This window comes from Prosopis cineraria, unplaced genomic scaffold (genome assembly GCF_029017545.1).
Source record: "Prosopis cineraria cultivar Desert tree isolate PC_DT_omini unplaced genomic scaffold, ASM2901754v1 PC10, whole genome shotgun sequence".
NCBI lineage: Eukaryota > Viridiplantae > Streptophyta > Magnoliopsida > Fabales > Fabaceae > Prosopis > Prosopis cineraria.
Window position 1 is genome coordinate 2209796 of NW_026555341.1, and position 24757 is coordinate 2234552.

A 24757-nucleotide genomic window follows, 5' to 3' on the forward strand; every position below is an offset into this window, starting at 1 on the left:
TTTTATTTATTAAAAAAATTCTATATCAATATTAATTGGACATATAAGCATAAAATTAATAATATTATTTAATATGTTAGTGTTATTAATATCGTTTGAATCATATTAATGTTCCTCTAAAAATATAAAGACAAATATTGCAATTGAAGAAAAATGTAAAGATTTAAAATATTTAAAATAAAGTAAAGGAACTTATATTAAATTTAAGTAGAGTGCAGGAATAAAAAATAATTATTTTTAAAAAATTTATAAAAACTTAATTAAAAATGAGCTAAAATTATAGAGTTCTGTTACTTTTTCCCAAAACAAATGGCCTTGGCAACGAAACTGCGTCACCGGGACTCCAAAAGCCTTTTGTCGTCTTTGGTAACTCGAGGATTTTGGACGCCATAACCCGGAAACACTGCAGCCGATTGTACCTTGTGCGCTTTGGAGGGGAATGGTGTCGTTGGAATGGCTCTTCTAGGATCAAACCTATCAGGAGAGGTCGGGATCGATCTGCTTCTCTTATGTATTCTAGCATTTTTCTTCAGCTAGAGTTTTGACATATATGTACTTTCTTTCTTTCTTTCTTTAATTTAGCATATACTTCTTCAATCAAAGTAGCCTAATTCTCCATTTATATCCATTTGATGCTAGTGCTCACAAGACGGATCATCGGATGGTAATTTGTCCTTCACATTTTTAGTATAGATTTCGGGGTTCTAATTGAAGTAATAAACTAAAGCGATTGCTTCTTAACTTCTAAAATTCGAAAGGTATGATTGTCTCAGCGTAGCGAACTACGTGTCTTTCCCGTAATAACTATTATTAGTTGAAGGGGCTCTGAGTTCTGGAGAAATTATTGTAATTATGGACAATTCCTTGGTATCAGGACTCCCCCTCCCTCTCCCCCCTTCCCAACTATTTTATCCGGCTGGGATCGATGTTTTTTGTTACTTGGTCGCTCAGATTGATGTCTGGATTTGGTGCAGGTTGGACTGCGGTTGCTTCTTTGTCCTATTGGTTCTAACATTGTGATTCGAACGGCATGGTGAGCCACTAATTAATGCTTGCTCGCATTCTGGGGTTGGAAATATATTTCTCTCATAATTAAGAAGCCACACACACACTCTTAAATTCATGTGGACATATTTTTATTTGAAGATCGCTATTGATTTGAAGATTCTTTGATGAGCTCTAGGAGCCGATTCTGTTGAATGTTAAATTGCCACTTTAGCTTATAGCATTATATTTGTGCAGCTGTTCTGTAGGCGTTGCTTTACCTGTGTATTCTACATTCAAGGCAATAGAAAGAAAAGATCAAAATGCTCAACATAGATGTCTTGTCTACTGGGCAGGTAGAAATTACCTAGCTTTTCATTTCTTCTTGGATTGTGTTTCTGATTCATTTGTTACAGTCAAATATTATTTCCATCAAGAATATTTGCCACGATTAAGAGAATTTTATCCCCCCTCCCCATTATTATTTATCCTCGTGTGTTTCTGACTACATGCGATTGGACTTACTATCAAAACACACTTGTTTTTAAGAATCTTCAGTGCTTTATGACATCTGCTGAGAATGAAGTAACCAAATATGAATCCATATCATATTAAGTCCTTCAAGTTGCAACAGCAAAGCTATTTGCATTTCTTTGTCCGAACCCTTTTATGGACTCTATTATATTAATATTTTTCTACCTGGCTGTTTTATGTTTCACTTTTATCACTTGCAGCTTATGGATCCTTCAGCCTCATTGAAGTTTTCTCAGATAAGCTTATTTCATGGTATGGTCTGCCCCCCTCCTGATCCTTTAAGTTATGTGTATAGGGTGCTGTCTCTTTGCATGTAGTTTCACCATCACTGGTCCTGATGGAGTCTTTTTATGACTGGTGACATGTTTTTCATGTCTTGCCAATGAACTTGATAATTTTCAATTTTTGTTGTTTAATGTGCAGGTGCCCTATGTATTATCACCTGAAGTTTGCATTTCTGGTCTGGCTTCAACTTCCATCTACTGATGTGAGTTCAACGTAGGATTATAATGAATTTTAGACAGTAAAAAAGTCCTTGAATCTTTAACAAAATCGAGTTATTTCCTGCAGACTTCTATTGTGGCCTCCCCACCTGTCATTTATACTTCCGATGTTTCCCCTTTTCCTTCATTCAATGGTTCTGTCGTAGTTTTAACTTGCCAGAAGTCCTGCAAGTGTCTGATAAGCATCTTGGTTTCTTGGAAAAAATACAAAATTTCATCAGTTTCTATTGCATGATAGGCATTTATTTTTAATGTGACTGAGAATATTATACAACTCAGGCCAAGATGCAGAAAACCTCTTCTAACTTAGGGTCATCTGCAACTGAACCCCCTGAACTCAAAAAATTGAATTTCCTGAACATTCTCCACTAAATATCCATCGAAAACTCCGAACTTTTTCCTTCCTTTTTTCTTGGCTGACCTAGCTTTTTCCTTCCACTTGGACTGAGAAGATGCCAGGTGCCCAAGTTAGGAATTTGGTGATTTGCCATTTGAAACTGACTTGGTATAATAAAAATCTACCTAGGAGGGAGAAGTTAAGGTTTTGGATGGATATTAAATGAAGGAGCTGCGTGCATAAAATTGGAAGCTGGGGCTTGACGAACTACTACATAAATGGAGTACATCACCCTCAATTCTCGGTGAATTTTTTGCATTTTGCCTTGTAATTAAATTAATATTCTGATAAGTAGTGCTATTGAGAAAAAAAAAGTGCGTCTTTAGTTCTGCAGAATTGGACATTTATCTAATGCAACTCTTCAACGGCGTACTTCCCCCTGGCCCTTAAGTAAAGGGCTTTTCCAAATGACTTTCAGGGCCCACAAGCAAAATAATAACCTTTTTGTCAATATGAAGACCAATTGGTGGTATTTTGGAGGGATCCATCTTCTAAATGTAGGCTGATTCATTAAGGAGACAAATTCTTGACTTCGCCTCAGCCTTTGATGTGAATATGATGCGAGGCAGAGTTAGAGTAGGTAATAACTAACTTCGCCAAGGGATTAGGAAAAGCATGTAAATGCAGCTATACAGTGGCGGGAATGGCTTTTGTTGGCAGCTATTTAATGTCAGTTCATTCTTTATTCTACTCTCCTCATTTCTCTCATAACAGCCTTCCGGTAATCGATCTTTGTTCTTCCAGTTTGCAGCCTACATTGTCCCCTGTTTTACATGCATGTGGCTGATAATTTGTCTCTTCTATAGATCGGTTCTGTTTTCATATTTTACCATTACTTGCTTTCAAACAGGGAGCAAAACAGATATACGTGAACCACCTTCGTCCATTTTTCTTGAAGCATCAAGCTAAAACTGATCAAATTTTGGGCCTCGCATACAGTGAAGTGGTATGTCCCCACATTCTGCTGCAATTTAGACAACTGGATTTTTAATGCTGTGATAAAGCGGTTTGACTGTAAGGGTCAACCTTGGAGATTGCCTATATTGTAAATTTTTTAAAAATGTTGATCCTCGGCACTGAGCATTATCCCGGCACTCTCCCGTCAAGTTGTGTCCATTCTTTGCCTTTATGCATCAGTCAATCGTTAATGGAGTTTAAGTTGTCAAACTTGCAGGTCAAACTAGTAAGTTCACACCAAACAGAAATCCAGTTTGTCAGGAGCATGGTAGTGAAGATAACTGGAACTAGATCAGGTGAAGCAGCATGTAATGGTCTTCTTTGTTAGTTTTCCCCCCTAATTAAAGTATTCGCTTGTGAAGTAAATTTCCTAATGTATAGCCCCAGGCCATAGGATAAGGGACGCTGGTGAATCAGATAGATCCCAGCAACGAAGTCCAGCAGAAGAACCAGTTAATTCATCGGATTCTGAGCTTGATCAGAGTACTGCTGATCAACCAGAGAGGCACATCGCATGATCAGAGAAGCACATTACCCATGAGAGAGATTAGTCTTTTACGCTAGCCTGCTTGAATTAAAATACAATTTACTGTTGCCAGCCAGCCTCAAGGATGACGTTGTACAGCTGGCTCCTTTGTTTAATGAACAATGGCGATGCTGTAAGTGTAAGAGTCCAACTGCAAGATTCATAATTATCTGTTTGCGAAACTCCCGGTGCTTTCTACTATTTTGTTGAGATTATGATTTAAATTTTTATATTCTTTTGTGATTATTTTTATTTATTATCGTAGCTTCTATTATATTTATAGTTGAGATTTTAGGAAATATTATTTATTACCAAGCTTACAGTTTTAGTTTTTTGTTCATAGTCTCTTCATTTTTATAGGAATGAGATGATTATCACGTGATTCTTTTTCATTCATGGGTTTTCTATTCTTTACGTTGGTAGGTTTTTTCACGCCAAATTTCATGTCATTTATTATTTCCTATTAATTTTTAATAGTTTCACTTGTACTTCAAACAAGTATCACATGACATTTTTTTAAATATATTTAATTAGAAAATTCAAGAAGCTTATAATTGCTTAATTAGTGTCTTGATCATGAAAATTAGGCGCTTACCTTAACTGAGAACTAACGGTTCTGTTGGCGAGGTAGTGTTAAAAACATGGAGCTGTTATAATACTAAAAGTAATTCCACTTCAACGTGAACCAATAGCGGAAAACGAAAGACTCCAAGGGAACATAATGATTACGGACTTATCTCTCAGGAGGCTCATACAAGATAACTGAAGCCGGGCTCTTTGGCATCAGTGATGTATATGGTGCTCCATTAGCCTAACGTTACCTACTCTTCCGCAGCCGAAAATATTACAACATATGACGAGTAAATCATCAGGGGAATTATAATTGAGGGTTAATCACATAAATTAGCGAGACAAAAAAATATCTATATATATAGAGGGAGAGGGAGAGGGAGAGACGAGGCCATCCATACATTCCCAGCTGCAAATTTGTTTTACCGAGGGGAGTGTCAGATTTAGCTGTAGCGTGCGTGTCTATCCAAGTCAAGCAACTGCATCAGGTCCACACAGCCGTTCCAACTCTTCCTGTTGAAAACATTTGTTTATTACTTAAAAGTCAAGTTTAATTGTGTCACAAGCCCATATATTTTGGCGGGAATTAAAGCAATGGAAATGAAATTGTACTATGCCAGAGATGATGCACTGGAACTGGAAATGTGTCGGAAAGCAGAACTGTCTAGGTGTTTCAAAATTACCTTGATAGAATTATTCTCGGATGTGAGATTCTCACATTCTTCAGACAGCCTCTGGAGCTCCTCTCTTAGAGTTCGATTCTCATTTCCTAGTGTCTCCACTCTCTTCTGTAACTCTTCACATTCAGCCTAGTCAAACAGGAAAGCAAAAGACATCAATTCAACATTTGAACAAAGTCTGAAGAGGCCGCTTTGAATAAAGGCGAATAGAACATGTTGCCAAAGAAAAACTGAATAAAACAGCTTAACGACAGCTATAGTCATAGACAGTTTAGTTTCTCTTCAACATAGGAGCACGAAGTAGAGTATAGAAAGAACCTGCTTCCGCAGTCTTGACCTCCTAGCTGACTCTCTATTAGACTGCTTCCTCTTCTGTCTTTTCAGTTCACGTTCATCCTACCAAATCATCAAGAAGCTCCATTAATAGGACCGGGTGAAACGATAGGAGGTGGATGTTTTAATATATATATATATATATATATATATCCACAAGACTCCCATGTAGATGCAAGAAAATTAAAATTAGACAGAACCATTTATGGCTCGCTCAGGTGAGAGTGGAATGAGGTGTCAATAGTAGTACTCAAGATTCATAACCTCTTGACATTAAAAAAAAAAAAAGCTAAAATATAATATAACTAGCTCAAAAAAAGGGGGAAAAATGAGTTGAGAATAGTAGGTCTGTATATATTCTCAAAATAGAAGGGAGGTTCATGTAATTCGATTATTTGAACAACATTTAAAAGAAATCTACCTAATTTGCTAAAAAAAATCAACTACAAGACTCATACTTGTATCCACTGTTCACCAAGGGCAACTTCCCTTCCCATCATGGTCGAAGGAGCAACAGCCGCGGAGACACCAGATTGATTATGTCTCATTTTCACAGCATCCGAACCAGCAGCAGCTGGACTCCACAAGTCCATTCCAATGTTCAGATTAGTTGCTGGAATTGAGCCAGCTGGCTTCTGAGAAATGGCGCCACCAGAACTGTTCTGTGCATTTGCCCCTAAGAAAGTTTGCAAAGAATATACAAATTAAATATTTTCTGATGTATAAAAAAAGAATATACAAATTATAATTCAGAACATATGTAAAAGGAAAATGATTGCGAACAAAGACACACCATACCATCAACAAGCATCTGGTCAAAGCTTCCCTTTTTGTTAGTAGTTGAATCCTTCACATGGATACAATTAATTAGACAAAAATGCAAGTGACACATGGAGCTAAATATAAAAATTAAAGTAGGCAACATAGACTTCAGGAAATTTCTTATTTACTGAAACCAAGTGAACCAAGCACAAATAATGACGCTCAGTTGTCATCTACCTGTTGGTTAGTATTCTCATCACTTGCATCCGATGAACCCTCTGAACCACTTTCAACACTGTCAAAGAATTTCTCTTTATTAAAAAATCCATTTGAGGAAACAAATTCAGAGCAAAATTAACCGCTAGCTTGCCTCACCTTTGCGAGACACCATCGTTCCCGGATCCTGAGCCTACCTTTCCACTCTCTCCAGCTTTGGAAGCAGTGCTAGCACAAGTTCCCTTCAATTTTTTGGCAGAATTACAATCTTTTCCATCAGATCCCTTACCTTCAAGTTCCACAATTTGCTGTGCGGAGCTTGGAGTCTACCAAAATATTCGAGCACACGTGTGCATGAGACACAGAGAGAGAGAGAGAGAGAGAGAGAATAAGAATCAAACTATGATAAAGCAAGCAAAGTTGCTTTCCACAAATGGGATTCATCTTGTACAAGTAAATACTACAAAATAATAATAATAATAATAATAAATGTATTCCTGCCAGGGGAGGACAGGTGCAGGGATAGGAGAGTTAGTGAATTACCGTGGCCATACCAGGATGAGCATAAACACCACCTGGAGGATACATAGGAGGGTACGGAACCGGTGTCCCATACGGCGGAATTAGAGGATGCTGAAAAGATAAACAGATCTGTAAATAACAGCCTTTTCTGCCATCAATTGAGTATGCAAAGAACCCTATGTACATACGACATTACCTGGCTCCCCCATAGATAGGGGTGAGGAGTTGGTGAAGCAACCGTTGAGGCAAAAAAAGGAGGTGGGGTGGCTCCAGGAGCATAATAAGCCTAAATAAAAAGCCGAAGTGTTAGTTAACTTTATTTACTTGCAGGAAACTTTTCATGAATATAAAACCAAAGTGAATAAATTCATCTATGTTCCACTCACCTGCATAGAGCCAGACCAATCAGGGTACGAAGGTGGTGTTGCTATCTCCTGTTAATGTAAAAAGAAATGATGAGAGATAGGAAGGATCAATAGAAGTAAAATGTGAAGGACAACAGAAGGAAAAGAACCTGAGTTGTAGAAGCTTGTTTGGATGGTTTAGGTGTGCTCTCTTCCCCTGTCCCCATCCAGAACAGTTCAGACAAACTGTCCTTTCAATAAAATCAACTGAAAAGCCTCCTGGTGATATCAAATGCTTATATCCATGGAAATCATAAGATCACCTTGAACAAGCACACATATCAGTAAACAAGCAGTATGATTTGAAATATACATACATATATATATATATATATATATATATATCAAATCACAGGCATATAATATCACTAAGGTTAGTCAAACTCTCAAATCAAACATATAGGTAAATATATGTAAATGAGTTTAAAATATAGATTTGAGTGATATTTCATCCAAAGAAATAAGTGATTAAGACTTCTTAAAGTCAAAGAAATTGACATTGTTAAAAAAGAAGCCCATCCCTTGAAGGGATTTGAATTTATTATCTGTTATCCAACCCAAAGGATGAGAAAACATTGATGATAGCCTTCAATAAAAATCATCAGTGCAGCCCCAAAACATCAACATGTACTAAGCGACTTAACTGGAATGCAAATAACTAGATGTCTTTATTTTTGGCATTAAAGTGTAAGTCAAAATAATTATCTGACAAACTAGAGAAGATGATGTTCAGCTGTAATTAAACTTTTCAAGAAAATGAGTACAATGAACAAATAGCCAAAAAGTAATATTTAAACGATACGACCCTTGTCTTAACTGAATATTATTAAGCTGAAAGATCATTTTGCAAGACTAGCAGCAAAGTTCCATGATTTTGAGGAAATTAAAAAATGACTTACTTATTTCTCTTCTATATTGAGCCTCGCTTGTATTTGTCATTACCTTTATGGATGATCATTCATTATTTTAAAGGACAAGAAATGATAAAGTCACCAATTAGCCAAATCCTAACATGCTAAGTGTAATATGTTAAAGACTATCTTAGTCTGATTAACGAAAAGAAAGGAAAGGATCCTAAGTTAATAAAACGTATCCTCTCCTCCATCAGAAAATGAAGGCAACAATTAAAGGAAAGCAAATACTCCCTCCGTTTTTATATATAGGAGAAAAAAACTACATCACACAATTTAAAAAAGTTAATTAACTATAACAATTAAATCTGAAAATAAAAAATTTGGACTAAAATGCCTGTGTTAATCAACATAAACATACAGTAATTGCTTCTTGTTAAAATAAATTATGAGGGATGATTTTGAAAATGTATAATAAATGCTTATTGGAATAATTGATTTTCCTTATAAAAAAATACAAGTCAAAAGTGGTGCTTTCTCTAACAATAAAAGACAGAGGGAGTATGCTATAATTTCCTCCTCATATCAGGACGGTGACTTCAGTTGGAGGGAAACCCATTTTGAATGGTACATGAGGGAGCAGAGACAAGGAGAGCAATATTCCATTACACTAATCTCTGGAATGCGTATGCCTATACAGATCTCCATGTATATGTGAAATTCAGTTTTCAGTAGATAATCTTATACTTTAGAGAGCATGTATGGTTACAATTGACATTCCTCAAGACCACATATGCTCAAAGTCGAGTTTATGAGGCTTGCTCTAAACTAATGCGTTGGCGATAAGGTTTATTGTCAAAGCACAGTATCTGTCTTGACAATATAAGATAGTAAACATGAATCATTAAAACATTTTTTTTTTTGGCACTCATTACCTACGAGTGTATGCGTATATGAGATCAAGCCCAAGGCTGTGGTATAATGATGGGTTCAAGATCTCAAGTTCAATAGTCCTAGTCACCATATATCAAAGTAATAAAGGCACGCATGTGAAATTGCTAGGATAAGATTTAGAACAGGATGGGGATGTAAGTTCTAATAGAGACATTTCAAGCCTACCTTCGCAGATTTAGTCCAGTTGTCCTTATATAAAAACCTACCACAGCTTTCTTGTTAAAGCAATTATGAATATTTCATTTTAATCCATGCATGTAAAACATCAAAAAACTATATTTTATCCCTGTTTATCTTCTCCACGACATGTCAAACAACCGTGCCGCTGATGATGAGAACGTGCTTTTTTTTTTTTTTATTGCTCATATGTATCCCATTGAAGGCACGGGGGGCACTAAATGTAGACACCTATTTCAACGGGGATCCCAACCTTAGGAACTAGCCTCTTACATTATACCTAACCCCATTGGTTGATGAGAGAGCCCCTTCTTGTCCACTAGATGGTTTAAGAATATGTTTCGCGACATTTTTGATCCATTTTACTTTGAATTCAGACAATCAAATCCGATATGATATTGATACGGTACCGCACATGACAAAGATCACCTTAGCTTATCGACAATTTGAACCTAGGTTGGTAACACGGTGCATATCATGCCAGGAATTGAGTAGAAAATCGCAGCAAACATAAGGACTAGCAAACCCCTGCCTCCCTCTTTCACTCGCTTAGTCTTTTGTTCATGAGAATACAGGAGAGACACACACAAAAACGCTTTCCAACGGAAGCAATACTTCCTCATGAATTGCAATCGGATTCTATTGAGATATCAATCACTGACCGTTTTTCCTACGGAATTTATTAACAAAAAAGACGTAGTCAAAATCAACCCCCAAAAAAGAACAAATTAAGGAAAAGGAACCGGAAATTCAACGATTCATCAGATGATGAATGAATTTATTCAAATTTTAAATTATGTGAGAAGCAAATAACGAGGGAGGGGAGAATCAGACGATCATAAAGCATTCTAATTCTAGTTGTACCCAAAGTCAGTCGAAGTTTGACAAGAGAGACGTAAAAGGAAAAGGAAAGAGAAGTAATTGAGCAGAGTAGAGGAGAGGGGGAAGCAGCGCTGTTGCACAGACATGGAAAGCAAATTACAGAAAAGATGAGGAAGGAAAGAAAGACTGACCAGTTTAGAGGGATGAGGTGGAAGTCCAAGTGGGACGGAGGAGGGTGGGTTTGATGAAGTGGTGTAATAGTAGGCTCCGTAAGAGCGGCTTCTTGTCGCCTTGTTTCAGGAAATATAATTAAAATGGCATTGGCGGAAAGAGAGGAATCGACGGCCGAGGATAAGAGGCAAGACAAAGGAAGGTGAGGGTGGGAAGCACGCAGACAAAAAAGCAATACCAGCAGCGACCATGGAAGGCGAGAGAGAGAGAGAGAGAGAGAGATGGGCGTGTCTGCTTGTGGAGGTTGCGATGTGGGGGATGAGGGAGGAGGGGAGAGAGGAAGTGGGTTGGGAAGGGGGGATCGGGTGTGGTGGTGTCCTGCGGGAGTCTGCTGCTTTTAGGGCTTCGGCCACGACACGTGCCGCCTTCCTCATTACAGCTGTCCTTGTCTCACTGGATTAGGTTCTTTATTACTCCTCCTCTCAGCATTTTGCCCTTCCGGATAACCTTAACTATTCTTATTCTATTTTATTTTTATGATTAATTAATTAATAATTAGATAGATAGATGGGATTAGATTACCATTTCGGCACTCCCTTTCTTTGTCTCCTCCACCTCACCTCCACGTTCCCGTCAATGTCATCCTCAAACCGCTATTGCTCCCACCTTCAAATCCCAACCCTCCACTTTAATTTTCCGAGTATATCATAATTAAATGATGTGGTCTATTTGTAAACTTTTATTTTTAAATTATTTTTCATAAGTTTTATCAGAATAAAAAAACTTTAAAATTTAGTAATTCTATTTTAAATTTAAAAAATTAAAAAAAAATTCAACTCTACTTTCGTTAAATATACATATTTTAATAATATAATTTCTCTCTCTATAACATTTAATAGAAGGTGAAGGAGATAATTTGTGATTAAAAATTTAATAATATAATTTATATATAAGACAAAAGAAAATCTTCTTTCTTTATCTTGTAAATGGATTCAAAAGGAGCATGTCAAAATCTATAAGAAATATGATATTTCCAAGCACTTATTATATATTAATTATTCATCATATGAATGTCACGTATAATTTTATCTTTTCGTAATATTCTTTTTCGTGAAAAATATGCAATTATTTTTAAAAAAATCAATTTCACTTTAAACTGACGTGGAATGGCTAACATCAAAACAAAAAGCTGCAAGTTTTATTGGATGAATCTGCAATCTTGAATTTTCAATCACAAATAGTTTCAGATGAACCTTGGGCATGATTGGAGATCCACAACGCTGGAATCATGTTTTGTGAGTTTTCGACGCGGCGGGCGTGCCTAAATGGATGAATCAGGGAGGAAAAAAAAGTCAAGGTTTGTGTGTTTTGGGTTGGTGGGGTAGGGGAGATGTGAAATGCGAAAGGCAGAGGAGAGAGGACCCACAGCTCGTGATTATCATTGATTGGGCTGTTTCATGGGTTTGGAAATCCCACAGTGCTGACAGTTAGTTGGGTTTGTGATGATATAGATGGGCCGAGAAGGGCAGCATCCGGAAACAACCCCTTTCACCCATGATTCTTTTTTTGGGCCTGAGTTTCATTGATCATTCATTTTCCAGATGCCCGTAGCGCTACACTGTACTATGAAGCTGTGGGAGATCACAGAGTCGTGTCTGCCCTGGATTTTCTTGCTTCGAGTTCATTGTCAAGGCTTTTTGCATCTTTTGACGTTTTATTATATTTTCATTTCTTTCTTATTAGTATGTCATGAACTAACCTTGTATACGGGCTGTAAATATGAAGCAGTGTCCAAATATGAGCCTAAGGTTTAACTATTGGGTCATAGGTTACATAAAGAGAGACTTAGAGGGTTAAGGTGGAGGTGGAGAAGAATTTTGGTCGTCACTTTCTCCCTGTTCAACTTCTTTTCTATTGTGTTCTCTTCCTGCTATATTTGCACTACTATTCTTATTTCTTTATGTTAATTTCCTTCCATCTTCTTAGTATCTGCACTACAATTTGTTATGTTTATTAGCTATTATAACTACATAGGAGTAATTGTACAAATGATGTTTGTGAAATTTTCATGACCCATGTTTTACAATGTGCATGGTTAAGTAGTTTTGAAACATTTGATAATTGATGATTTGCAAACGAAATGAATATATGTATATATTTACGGTGATTTGCGAGAAAGTGGTGGCATATACATGTGAAAGGCATGATCATAGGGGGGTGAGAATTCACCTTGGGTATATGTGAATGTGTGTATGTAGAGATGTGAGTGAATAAATTCATATAATCAGGCTGACACCATGGGACATCCGGTGCAACAAATTATATTAGGCTGAAACCATAGAACATCTAATGCAACAATGTTTTAAGATTGTTACCATGGGACATTCAGACAGTCTAGTAACTCCCTAGTGCTTGTGAGGGTGCAATTAGGATTCAACGACACCCTTATCACAAGTGTGTGTGTATGAAGGAGGAAACTATAGTCTAGAAGTGGGATAGAATACCTTTAGCCAGGTGTTTTTACCATTAAAGGTGTGCTTAGGTTAATATGCAATTGATCCATTAGAACCTATAGTTTCAAGCTGAGGAGCTTTAGAGGATTAGTGAATAGTTGATCATGCCAGTGTTTATGAATATGGAAAAGTATTTAGAAAAGGGTATATTATATCTATATAGCTCTTAAACTATTATTTTAGTTTTGTTTACTTATATGTGGTAATTTGTGTTAATGAGCATTTAATGGTTTATTTTGATTATTGAGATTTTAATTTCACCCATAGTTATTTACATTTTTACAGGTTTTAACATTAGTGGTGCCAAAAAGAAAGATATGGCCAGGACTAGAGGGTACCTCTCTCTAATTGCCAATTGTAAGAAATTGGTATAAAAAACTTGTGTTATAAAAGTTGTGTATTTATATATAAGTTAACATAAGAGTATATAATTGTGCATAAGCATTTTACTTGCGAATGTAAGCATGATTTTGTATCCAACTCTATCGTGCGTGTGCGTGTTTGAAGTGAAAGTGACAATACAAGCTAGGAATTGATTACAAGTACATGTGGATAGAATGACGTGTGATAAATGAGAAAATTTGGTCATTAACATAGTTTTAAATGAAATGATACAGTTATGCCCAAATGTGTGTAAAATGGGCAGTTTATTGGCCAAACTTGGATATATGTGTGCTAATGTGTATGTGAATAGTCAATTAAGTGTAAATTGTCTCATTAGATGTAGTCATGGCCTTAGAAGTAGCCAATGACTTATGGTTTTCAATTATGATGCTCAAATGAAAGATTTTAACTTAAAATTTATCAAAACGCACTTGGGTATCTAACTTTTAAATGGAATATTAAAATTAAATGAAACCAATGTCATTGGTTAGTTTTGAACAAGCTTTGTGTGAACATTTAAATAACCCAAATTGGATATTGAATATGAAAACGATGCATGCCCAAAATTCACATCAGAACTATTGTTTTAACAATAGAGTTTGATGTATGTGTCACAACACATGGTACAAAGCCAGCGGTAGTGCTTCTATGCCACATACGTGGCATAAATGTCACATACTGGGTGCATGGCTCATATTTTGCCCAAATTGTGTTGTTTGAAATTAGCTTTCCTTGAGGTTTTCATACACATGATTTTAGTGCTTCCACTGTGTACTACTTCACAACTTGAACATTTTAGAAATAGTTTTCAAATGTTTTGATTTGGAATCCCAACCTTTCTTAAATCAGTTTTATTTGTCAATTAGTTCGTGTGATTGAGTTTGAATTGTAATGTTAGAGAGGGTATTACAACCCCTAACTCAATTCCTTTATAATTTTAAATTCTTTTTAAATTTTTATTATTTCAAATTTCAATGGAAGCTTCTCTATTCCTTCACCTTCGTTCCTTGATTTCGCCACCTTTTTGACTTTAATATTAGTGTCTCCAACCAACATCCACTGAGATCGAACCGTTGGAGCCAAATGGGACCAAATCACTAGCTGTGATAAGGAACCAAACGGCCGACTTTAACTAAGACCTGACTATCAGTGATGATTGTAACCAGACCACTTGTGACAACCACAACCAGATCTTCAGCTGTGACAAAGACCAGACAACCAAAGCCGACCTTGACCAAACAGTAGGTGTTAATCAAGTCCACCCCTCTAGTTTGCCATTGTCGTGTCATTCAATACCGGTCTAATATTGTCATCCGGTGTTTGTCTACCACCACTATCCGATGTTGATCCATTGCATCCAACTTGTGTTAATTTGCCATCATCGCCAACACCATTAACAAGGAATGTTTTGTATCATTATCCAAGTCTAATCCACAACCCTCATACTGTTATAATTGTCCCATGCTAATCCTTAGGCATTATTTGGGATCAGATTGTCGATGTCGATCGAAATTTGATTACCACCACTCATCGAGACTAGACCACTAACATCATCTGGGTTTGGATGGCCGGAGTTGACCAAGATCGGGTTGCCACCCTTAATCTAGGTTAGACCACCAATTTTGACTAAGACTAGGGGTGAGCATTAGTTTGGTTCAGTTGATTCCATTCCAATTTCTCCAAAATGGGTTAATCGAATTACACAAAAAATTTGGATCGAATCAAAATACTTGATCAGATCAAATTATAATTATTCAATTCGATTGGTCTATTCAGTTCATAAGCTTTGCTTTAGGTTTATGGAGTCTAATTGTGCATATATTCTTTTATCCATTTGTTTCCTTGATGTTGAAGGCCTAACAAAAAATAATAATCTTATACTAAAATTCATGAAAAAATAAAAAACCCAGTACTATTGCATTAAAAATTAAATTATAGAAATAAAAAAAACAAAGCATCACATTAAATAAAAAATACTACTACTACAAGTGTAAATGGTAGAAAGATGTCTCTTACTCACCTAGATAAGAATTTATGCACCTTTTTAAAAATATGAAAAGAAAACTATATATAATTTGATCAGTTTAGTTTATTTGGTTCAAAAACTCCTAGACCGAATTAAATTGATCAATCAAAATTTTTAATAAAAGAAAATCAAATAGAATCGTATAACCAAATAGACTAAATTTGATTCGACTTAATTCGATCTTTGATTTCGGTTCGATTTTACTCACCCCTAACTAGGACCAGACTGCTGACATAGTGTGAGTTGCTTTTAAATTCAAATAAAGAATTTAAAATTTAAAATTTTGTTTAAGATCCAAATAAAGTGTTATAATATTATAATTTAAAATTTTTTATATCATCCAAGAAAAGAATTTATAATCTGTAAACTTTAAATGTGAAATTTTAAATTTATATTCTCAACCTAAATTCACCCATTCAAGTGCAACCTAGAGTTTAGATTGTTTCAAATTCAATTAACCTTCAAATAATTTCAATAAGTAATTAAAAGTTGAGATAGTTGCACGGGGACTTCGTTTAGTCTTCAATAACCCTGGCCCTTGCTTTTTCCTTGTCACACGCTTCCATTAATAATCAATAATTAGGCATTATATTGTGTATTCCTTCGGAGTTTAAACTTCTATTGTCCTTCACTGCTTCTGTTTGTTCATTTGGTTTTGCGAATTCAACAATAACAACTCTCACGATTTAATTTCCTTCACCGATCAAGTAGGACCCCAAAGCGCAAAGAATCGCCACACCACACTAATTTGTTCTCCTTGATAGTACTTAATTACATGGACAATAATGCATACGTGGCAGCGGTAAAGGTGGTTTGATTTTCAAGTTTTTCCCCCTTCGTCTCCAAAAAAACAATTAAGGAGACAAAACAGGTCGTCTGAAAACAAACGAATAGAGGATATATCAATCGAGTTAAACGCGATTCAACTTTTGAACATGGCTCCTTCTTATTCCTGTATATATTCAGCTCACAGATACTCGAGCACGTATGCGAATCAATAATTACACTTGTAAATCATTCAAACCCGATTTCAATGCAGGAATCAAACACTGGGAGAATACAATCACGTGCTGCCTTCTCCTACAGTTGTATCCATTAATTCCAACTTGCATGATTATTTCTGATCAGAACTCGAGATTCCATGCCTCGCGTCTTCATATTTAAAAAATGCTAATAAGATGAGGATGAATTGGTACTGGACAAAGATTTAATTAATCTTGTAGCGTCCCACATACCCAATGTGCATTCATATTAAAAGAAAAGAATATCAGGACACATTTCACCACAAAAAGATCGTCTCATCACAGCACAGGAACGAAACCCCCATCATCTGAGTATTGTAGACTAAAAGTGAAGGCTGAAGGGAAGAGGCAAATCACCCAAAAATCAGATTCGTTTTCAACCCAAGAAAGGGTAAGCCATGGAATGACTAATGAGTATCGTGATGAGTGCCAAGAAAATAGGCAGAGCATAGCTAATGCGCATAAACTATATGTTGATGTTCAGTGTGTGTGAAATAAAAGTCTCACGTTGTTCAAAACAAAAATTAAGATGAACACTTGAATAAGCAAATGAACCATGAAGAGGAGTGGATATGCACGTATATACTACGCTAAAGATAAAGAGAGGTTGAATTGTACAAGCATAAAATGAAACTCTTCTATGCTCATAATTTTATCCCATCACAAAACTGGAATTTTGGACCTTATTGAAGGAGCAGATGCCAATCCAGTTGTAGATTTTTATTTAATCATTTTTGAGCCAGATGATTTTTTTTGGGTCAAGTTTTGTTACCATTATAATAAGTGTTAAGCTGTGAATCTACTCCTGAACTTTTTCGCAAGACACAATTGGTATCATAAAGTTTTAAAAAGTATAATGTTCCCCCTATACTTTCAAAGGCAGTACAATGTCATCCAATTTTAATTGATTTAAACATTTGATATTTGTTGACTTCATTGAGCTTAGGTGGTCTGTCCACATGTCACCTACCTTACTTTGGCAAGCCATGTGGCGTGAATTAATAATTAAAAAAAAAAACAGATCCATTCCACTTCTATTTCTCGTGTCTTCCTCTTCTTGCTCATTCAAGCCAACATTAATTTATCTCTTCAAGGTCCCAATTTAATTCTTCATAAAGTATTGCAAAAATAAAAAGAGATCTAGATAATCACAATTGTTCATGAACTAAACGAGTCCCAACCAAACAAATTAATTTAGGGACGAAGAGTCTCAAAGAGTTGATCGACAGCTACAATATGAATTAATAGTAGCATTAGCAGTAAACAAGAAAGCATAACAGAACCCAATACAAAGCCGCTGTAGTGGAAAAACTAGATGTAAAAATTTCGAAAGGTGATGGAAAACCACACATGACAAATCAACGAGAAACTGGACTTATCCCTCCAAGTCATACTTCCTTTGAGCTCAAAAGCCAAAGGCTTACTTTGAAACATTTTAGAAGGCTAGATGAAGAGTCTTAGAGAGCTGATCGAGAGACTTGCTAGCTCTTCGCTTGAACGATGATGATTCCCAAAGCACCTAAACCAACAAATGATAATGAACATGATAAACTGGTCTCAAACTACTATGCAGTTTTGAGTGTGTGTGTGTGTGTGTGAGAGAGAGAGAGAGAGAGAGAGAAGGCCATGGGTACGTAGTGAGGCATAGAAGAAGGTCCGATGACCCCAAATCCCTCATTTAAACCTTCGATCTCCTTCAAGACCCGACGGCCCCGCAATTTGAAAGCCTGATGACGCTGAATCTAAAAGCGGCAGCGTCGTAAGCCTCGGTGGCTTGCTCTCTTCGTCCCTCTCTCTCTCTTCCATCATCATCGTCCAATAGATCCTCCTTGTCTTCTTTGATGCAAATTTGCGCGAACCATAGCTCTCCTCTTCATCTTCAAATTTCGAATTTCAAACACCAAACGAACATGGTTTAGACTTCCATCTTAGATTTGGACTCATCGCGTGTGATACTGCCTTCTCTCCCTCCATCTTCATTCCAGATCTGCCAAACATTTTGCGCGTCCTTCATCCTTTCATTTTTGTAGAAGATTTGTTTTTGTTATGAATGTGTTTTAATGAATGAAGAAAATGCCACATAGATGACCAGGCAAGCATTATTTAGTCCTACAAGGCATGCCAACAAAGCATAGGATGGTCAAAAAATGCAAATTAACGATCGTCATTAGGGAATCGTCAGTTTTGGACAACATTACACTATTTTAAAAAATATAAAAAAAACATTATACCTTTTAAAACTTTAAAATATCAATTACGTCTCAAAAAAAGTTTAAGAGTGAATTTTTGGTTTAACCCTTTTAATAATATCTACGATGTTATTGCAATAAAACATCATTGACAACATAATTTTATTTAATTTCTTCCGTCTCATTCTATGGTTACATTGAATATTTGCCAAAAAGATACTACTACTCGCTGAGAATGTGAGAAATTCTTCTATTACAATACTGGAGATAACTTACTTAACCGGGGAATTACTTTCCCTGGTTTTAATTTTGCCATAAATAAAAGACTATCCTCATTTTTTTTTTTGAGCAAAAAAAGACTATCCTCATATTGAAATAACTTTATTTCAAATCAAAACAAATTTTGTGGAAAGCGGGTACTTTGCGAGTGTGTTGTCCAGTAGAAGTCAACTAGATGTAAGAAGCAATGAATAGAATGAAAAGGGAGGAAAATAGATTCCAGCCAGACACACTCAAGTCATCTCGAACAGAACCATACACTTTTGTCCAAGTTCAAGGCTTCAAGTACTGCACCATCATTTTTTTCGTGGGAATAATTAAGCTTTTTATTCCCTGTGTTCCCTCCTTATCCTTCCTTCCTTTTTTTTTTTACTTTTTTTAAATTTCGGGAATTAATAAGTAAAATAAGCATGCTAAAGAAATTGAGAGAACGATTCGAATGCATAAAAATAGAAAATAAACTACGGAATTTTTTGGGCAACCGTGATAAACAAAAATGGCCAATTATTGAAGTACAATGATCTGATCCTTGAAAGTCCAGATAATTAAGCAGCACATGTAATGATGAATTCATGGCTAGTTAGTTTTGGTCAGCCTCTATAAAATCGGCTGTCTTGTTCCTCTAGGGTATTTAGAATTATATATATATATATATATATATATATATATCAAGAGGGTCCTGTGTGGCGCTGGGGTTAACATATCAAATTATTTTATCAGTACATTCAGTGAATTAAACCCGAAGAATCTTTCAGGTCATTGCCGAAAATAAAACAGAGACTAAGTTGGCGTTAAACTAGTCCTGGGTTAATTATTCAAGTTCCCTCTCCAACTTACCCAAAAGAACACAGCGGATAAGCTAGCTTGGGCAATGAAGCTAATTCAAGTTATGATTGAGAAGACACGGCACAAATACTTCCTCAAGGGGTAACACATTATATTGATGAACTTTATGCGGCAAACGGAGATACGGGACATGAATTATAGGGGTCAAGTGGAAGTTTAATTATTAATTAATTTAATAACATAATTTTTCTCGAAATTATGTATAGTCAAAAGCACACTCTAGCTAGCAGCTAGCCACATATTGCTACGTACTTATCCCTAAGGGGGAGCTAGCCATTAATTTACATAATTAGATCATTCACATTATCTACAGAACACTAATTATAATGTGGTTTTAATAATTCAGGTGACTCGATCACATGAACATCCACTCATCCATGCCACTGATGTAATGGGTCTGTGGCATGTAAAACACGCCATCGTCATAAGCCTCAACGCTAAGATCTCCCAGAAATGGTGGATTCACAGCTTCCATCGACTGTGACGAGCTGGGGCTGTTGCTGCTCGATACCCTTTCGACTCGCTCCTGAAGCCGTTGAATATCTCTCTCTGCTTCTGAAAGCTGCTCCTTTAGCTTCAGTACCTGCGTTATCACCAGTTCACCAAAATCTCAGTTAAAACGTCTGTCACTTTCCGACTTCCTCAAAAGTGGGCCGTAATGGCAAGGCCCAACATAACCTTGTACGGATTTCTTAAGCACCTTGTGCCTTTTGTCGTCTCCTAAGGCGGCATTATGCTATTCCTTGTCTTTTCCCTTCTCTTTTCCCTCTTACTTTTGTATGGATTTTAATGGAGAAGAATTTATCAAGACAACTCAGATTTCTTCTTCGAGAACGGAGCTTAGATGGTCTTGTTGGATCACTTTCTTCCCTTGTATTTTGTTGTTTTTTACCCCTCTTTTGTTCTTCGGTTGTTGTTTAGGACCAACTAAGGGTGCAACTAAACTTTCGGTACGTTCTCTTCTCTCTCTTAAAATTTTCGCGGATTAAACTATCGGGGGAAACAAGTTTTTTAGGCTAGAAAGCAACGGCTTGTAGAGCCAAACGAACGAGAGAAGTGGGAAAAAAAAGTCTAAGTAGAAGAAAAGTCCAGACATGCTTGCCCAAAATAGACATTATTGCGAGAAAGAAAAATGGACTGCGATGGAACTGTTTGGATAAAAAAGAAACCGACGGAAAACACGAAAAAGTCTTACTTTCCGACTCTCTAGGTAGCTCACTGACTGGCTCAGATCGTGCTTTAAAGTTCAGGAGACGATGGATAAACTCAAACTCACTGATGATAACAGGCTAGGTTCCAACAAATAAAGATTATTTGTAAGCACGAGAATACGTTGGGGCCATAATGAAATGAACCCCAGTAACGTAACTGAAAATATGGGGTGAAATTTTCTCGGGAACGAAGCAATGATAGTAGTTTAATTAAAAGGAAAAGAGAAGGAGAAGCTAAGCACCTCGGTTTCAAGGCGGCATTTCTCGAGAATGGTGGACTCGTGGACTTTCTTGAGGCTGGAGTACTCTTCCTCCAACTTCTTGTTCTTCCAACGCGCCCTTCGGTTTTGGAACCAAACAGCCACTTGACGCGGATCCAAGCCCAGCTCCGACGCCAGCCGGTCCTTCCGTTCAGACTCTAATTTATGTTCGTTACCAAAGTTTAGCTCTAGAAGATTCACCTGCTCTGCACTCAGCTTCCTCTTCTTAACTCCCCCGTCTCCGTTTTCTCCTCCCTTGTTCTTCTTACGACGTCGTCTCGGCTTTGTCTCCCCTGATTAATATTTTCAAACAGAGAAGCCATAGTTCAAATTTAGTGCCTTAGACGATGACGAATTCAGAAAAAGCAAAACGCTGATTAAAGTACCAAGATGGAAACCTTGTTGAGGAATTATTTGCGAGTAAGCACCAGGGTACAGCTGAGAGACAAGCACCATGTGATCGTCCATAGGATGAGGATTCGTGGGGGTAGATGTCACTCTCTAGTCCTCTCTCTCTCTCTCCCTCTCTGTACGAGTTATGTTCTCCCACAAAGAGCGAAATGGCTTTGGAGATACTCATACAACAAAGGCTTCCTTATTTATAAGGAAAACGATGCGCGTGTCTTCTTGAGTTTCTTTCATGTGGAGGACCGCCCTCTTACCAAAACTGCCCCTACTCTTTGTCAACATTTACAGATCATGGTGTCGTTTTTCTCTGTTATTATGGCAGCCATTTGATGATGTCCTACAAAACATGTACGTACAGACATTACAAAATAGTCGTATTATTTGTAAATAGGATATGAGATGCTAGAATACGCAATTCTTTAATCAACATTGAATTAAGTTGAGCAGCATGATATCTTTCTCCCCAGATTTTTACAAAAAAACAAAAAACAAAACAAAAGAAAGGGATAAAGTTTGTGTGCAAATAGAAAAATTTAAAACGCTTAAAATTGAGCAAAGGAAAAGAAATAATCCGTGAAGGTAGCAGCTAGGGACTAAATAAGTAATATGATGAAGATCATTTAGTAACCAGTGTGATCTAATAATTAGCCCAAGGGGGATGGCCATGATGAACGAATTGGAGAATGGGGAAATATTGAAAGAGAAACGTACAGATAAGGGCGGGTGTTTGGATAGAAGAGGAAAGTTGGCTTTTTCCAAACAAGAGAATAACAGAGAAAGAGAGGGTCAAAACGGGGTGTGAACATGACTAATTTAAGGGCTGAGCTGAGGGAGCTCAATTCCAAGGCAGTGAAAACGGATGGAGTTGGGATCCCAAGGCTGACCACCTCGAGACTAGTAAACAAATTAAAGGGAGAGAAGGTTGGCCTCTGGATTTGGACATGCAAGTCACTTTTGTTGTCCAATTGGGTGGTACTACGAGTAGCAGTTCATACAGCCAAACTGCTCTCTAACCACCTTTCCGGCTTTGTGATTAGGGCACGCGTGGCTCGAGATGAGTGAACCAAATTTTGATTTCTTCTTCCTCTTCTATGGAATTCAGCGTTGAGTTTACATCCATCGCTTGATCAGGAATCAGAAGTCACTACTCGAGTACAACGTTTCCTTTTCGTGCCTTCCGTCGTATCGTTCATTTTTCAGTTATAACCCATGTCAACCACATGCAGTTTTGACAACAATACAGCATTTCTGTTGTGGCCAAGCAAATTAAATCAACAACAACAATAATAATTAATCAGCCAAAAAACTAAATGCGCTATCAGTATCAATCACTATCAACATTCAAAGGAAAGAAATATCATTAGCAGAAAATTTGATAAACAGTCAAGCCCGTCACTAATTTCTCTAATTATTGATCCACTGATAGAAAATTTTTTGTCACTGTCCACAAGAAATACAATATTGCTAATCCATGCGATGGATATATATTCATCGTCTATCACTAATTTTTAGTGTTTTTCACTTTGAAAAAAAAAATATAGTTTTGGATATTTTTTCCTTGCCTTCTTGAGCTACCCCGCTCAACATTTAACTTCCCATACTCCATTCCATGCCCATGAATTATACTTTTATTTTACAAAATATGACTTCCCTGGTTTGAAACTCACAACCTCTAATGAACAAAATATTGTAGCCTATATTTATATATTATATATAAATTAATCAATAATTAAATTATATAAAATATATTTGTGTTATTTATTTCAAATATGATTCAATTTTTATTTCTATTGTAGGATGTCGTTTAAATAATAAAATCAATTATATATAAAAATTGTATGTACATATATAAATAAGTGTGTGCATTATTACATTATATTTTTATTTTACTTTATATGGTATTTTCTTTTATTCATTGCGATAATTAGTGACTAGAGCTAGTAGCAAAATCATATTCGTCGTCACTAAAATTTTGAATATCAATGACAAACTTCAAAATTTATTGGTACTTCCTCTATTAAAAAATGTAAGTTATTTTTTGAGAGTTTAAATATTTAAAAATATAAGGTATTTTTAATATTTCAAAGAGTAATTACAATATTTTTTTCAAAAGTACCCATAATATATAAATTACTTTATATTTATTTTAAAATGAGATACCCTAGCTACTCCCTCCTTCCCTATGTATAAGAAGTTTTCTAAAAAAAAAAATTGTTTTTAAATATAAGATGTTGTTAACATATTTTTAATTAATGGATTATTGTATCCTTATTACATTGGAAAGAAAAAAAGATAAGTACTCATTAATTTACTTTAAAAAAATATTTTTTATTTACAATAATTAGGAGAAAAATGAAAATATTACTGTGATTTTATTGGTTTGAGTAATTCGGTTAAAAACATTTCATATATAAGGATAGAGGAATTATTAAATAGGAGTAAATATAAAAAAAATAGTATTATTTTGAAGACAAATAACTACTTTCTTGAAAATAAAATTCAGTTAAAAATGCTTTATATTTTTTAGCAACAGAATAATTTATTACTAAATTTTTGCTATTAAATCTATTTTTTCTAGTAGTATCTAATTAATGTGACAAAATATACATAGATATAAAATCCACAAAAGGGAACAATATTTTGAGTTAAAAATTAAGCAAGATATTGTATGGTTTGTTGGGGTAAAAACTTCAACCGGATAAATTCAATTGGCGAGACTGAGTACGCTTTCTTTTATTCCCCGGCCATAGTACAGTATTTGCGCTTTGAAAAAAAGACCTCTCTTTCTTCCCTTTCTTCTTAGCTAGCTTTTTTCTAAGTATATTGATTAGGAGACAAAATATAGTATATTGAGTATAAATAATTCTCCCTACTTAAACATTTTTTTACTGTAAAGACTCCGCCGTTTATCAAATACATTAATGCGATATGTCAATCACCAACTTCCCCACTCATTTGGCATGGCATTCCACCTCCTTCTTGTTGTAGTAATTGTATGTGTGTTAAAAGAAGTCTCACATTACCTAAATTAAAAGTGCTCCTAGTATATAAATACTAAAAAATGAAATGGGATAGTAAAATGAGCTTGAAAGAAAAGTGAACTCATGCCTATGAAACAGGCCAACTCAAAGCAATTGTGATTGAAAACAATCAATTCGTCCTCCCTATGCATGAGTTCAAGAGACATTAGGTTCTTTTTACTAGATTATTTTTGCAAAAAATAAATAATTATTTCTTTTATGAGCTTACCAAAAGA

General features: G+C 35.9%; 3 protein-coding genes across 5 annotated transcripts; 1 reads left to right on the forward strand and 2 right to left on the reverse strand.

The window, feature by feature from the left end:
• Positions 1 to 319: 319 nt before the first annotated feature.
• LOC129321852 (HVA22-like protein k) lies at positions 320 to 4131 on the forward strand. The gene is made up of 8 exons (XM_054967776.1): positions 320 to 486; positions 975 to 1033; positions 1243 to 1340; positions 1719 to 1770; positions 1942 to 2005; positions 3269 to 3364; positions 3593 to 3671; positions 3757 to 4131. The coding sequence occupies exons 1-8, from the start codon at positions 454 to 456 to the stop codon at positions 3891 to 3893; spliced, it is 618 nt and encodes a 205-aa protein (XP_054823751.1). The 5' UTR covers positions 320 to 453; the 3' UTR covers positions 3894 to 4131.
• Positions 4132 to 4534: 403 nt separating this feature from the next.
• Positions 4535 to 10724, reverse strand: LOC129321850 (G-box-binding factor 1). Of its 2 annotated transcripts, none has more exons than XM_054967774.1 (12): positions 10384 to 10724; positions 7499 to 7651; positions 7371 to 7418; positions 7181 to 7270; positions 7006 to 7095; positions 6622 to 6788; positions 6484 to 6541; positions 6283 to 6331; positions 5943 to 6160; positions 5470 to 5547; positions 5155 to 5280; positions 4535 to 4984 (listed from the first exon to the last, which is right to left on the reverse strand). In XM_054967774.1, the coding sequence occupies exons 2-12, from the start codon at positions 7553 to 7555 to the stop codon at positions 4943 to 4945; spliced, it is 1023 nt and encodes a 340-aa protein (XP_054823749.1). In that variant the 5' UTR covers positions 7556 to 7651; positions 10384 to 10724; the 3' UTR covers positions 4535 to 4942. The 2 variants fall into 2 exon arrangements, with proteins under 2 accessions (XP_054823749.1, XP_054823750.1); XM_054967775.1 differs by lacking the exon at positions 10384 to 10724 and adding an exon at positions 9800 to 10040.
• A 9033-nt stretch (positions 10725 to 19757) lies between these two features.
• Positions 19758 to 21662, reverse strand: LOC129323001 (homeobox-leucine zipper protein ATHB-40). Of its 2 annotated transcripts, none has more exons than XM_054969497.1 (3): positions 21480 to 21662; positions 21076 to 21386; positions 19758 to 20205 (listed from the first exon to the last, which is right to left on the reverse strand). In XM_054969497.1, exons 1-3 carry the CDS (start codon positions 21559 to 21561, stop codon positions 19978 to 19980), a joined length of 621 nt encoding a protein of 206 aa, XP_054825472.1. In that variant the 5' UTR covers positions 21562 to 21662; the 3' UTR covers positions 19758 to 19977. The 2 variants fall into 2 exon arrangements, with proteins under 2 accessions (XP_054825472.1, XP_054825473.1); XM_054969498.1 differs by having other exon boundaries at positions 21492 to 21660.
• Positions 21663 to 24757: the final 3095 nt, after the last annotated feature.

Bases quoted from the DNA above. Each gene is read 5' to 3' on its own strand.
- LOC129321852 (XM_054967776.1), top strand. From the start codon at position 454: ATGGCTCTTCTAGGATCAAACCTATCAGGAGAG. The intron at 487-974 runs GTCGGGATCGAT...GATTTGGTGCAG, and splicing joins GATCAAACCTATCAGGAGAG to GTTGGACTGCGGTTGCTTCT. The intron at 3,672-3,756 runs GTGAAGCAGCAT...CCTAATGTATAG, and splicing joins GATAACTGGAACTAGATCAG to CCCCAGGCCATAGGATAAGG.
- LOC129321850 (XM_054967774.1), bottom strand. From the start codon at position 7,555: ATGGGGACAGGGGAAGAGAGCACACCTAAACCATCCAAACAAGCTTCT. The intron at 7,096-7,180 runs GTAATGTCGTAT...TTATCTTTTCAG, and splicing joins CCTATCTATGGGGGAGCCAG to CATCCTCTAATTCCGCCGTA. The intron at 6,789-7,005 runs GTAATTCACTAA...ATATTTTGGTAG, and splicing joins CTCATCCTGGTATGGCCACG to ACTCCAAGCTCCGCACAGCA.
- LOC129323001 (XM_054969497.1), bottom strand. From the start codon at position 21,561: ATGGACGATCACATGGTGCTTGTCTCTCAGCTGTACCCTGGTGCTTAC. The intron at 21,387-21,479 runs GTACTTTAATCA...AATATTAATCAG, and splicing joins TCAACAAGGTTTCCATCTTG to GGGAGACAAAGCCGAGACGA. The intron at 20,206-21,075 runs GTGCTTAGCTTC...GTGATAACGCAG, and splicing joins AATGCCGCCTTGAAACCGAG to GTACTGAAGCTAAAGGAGCA.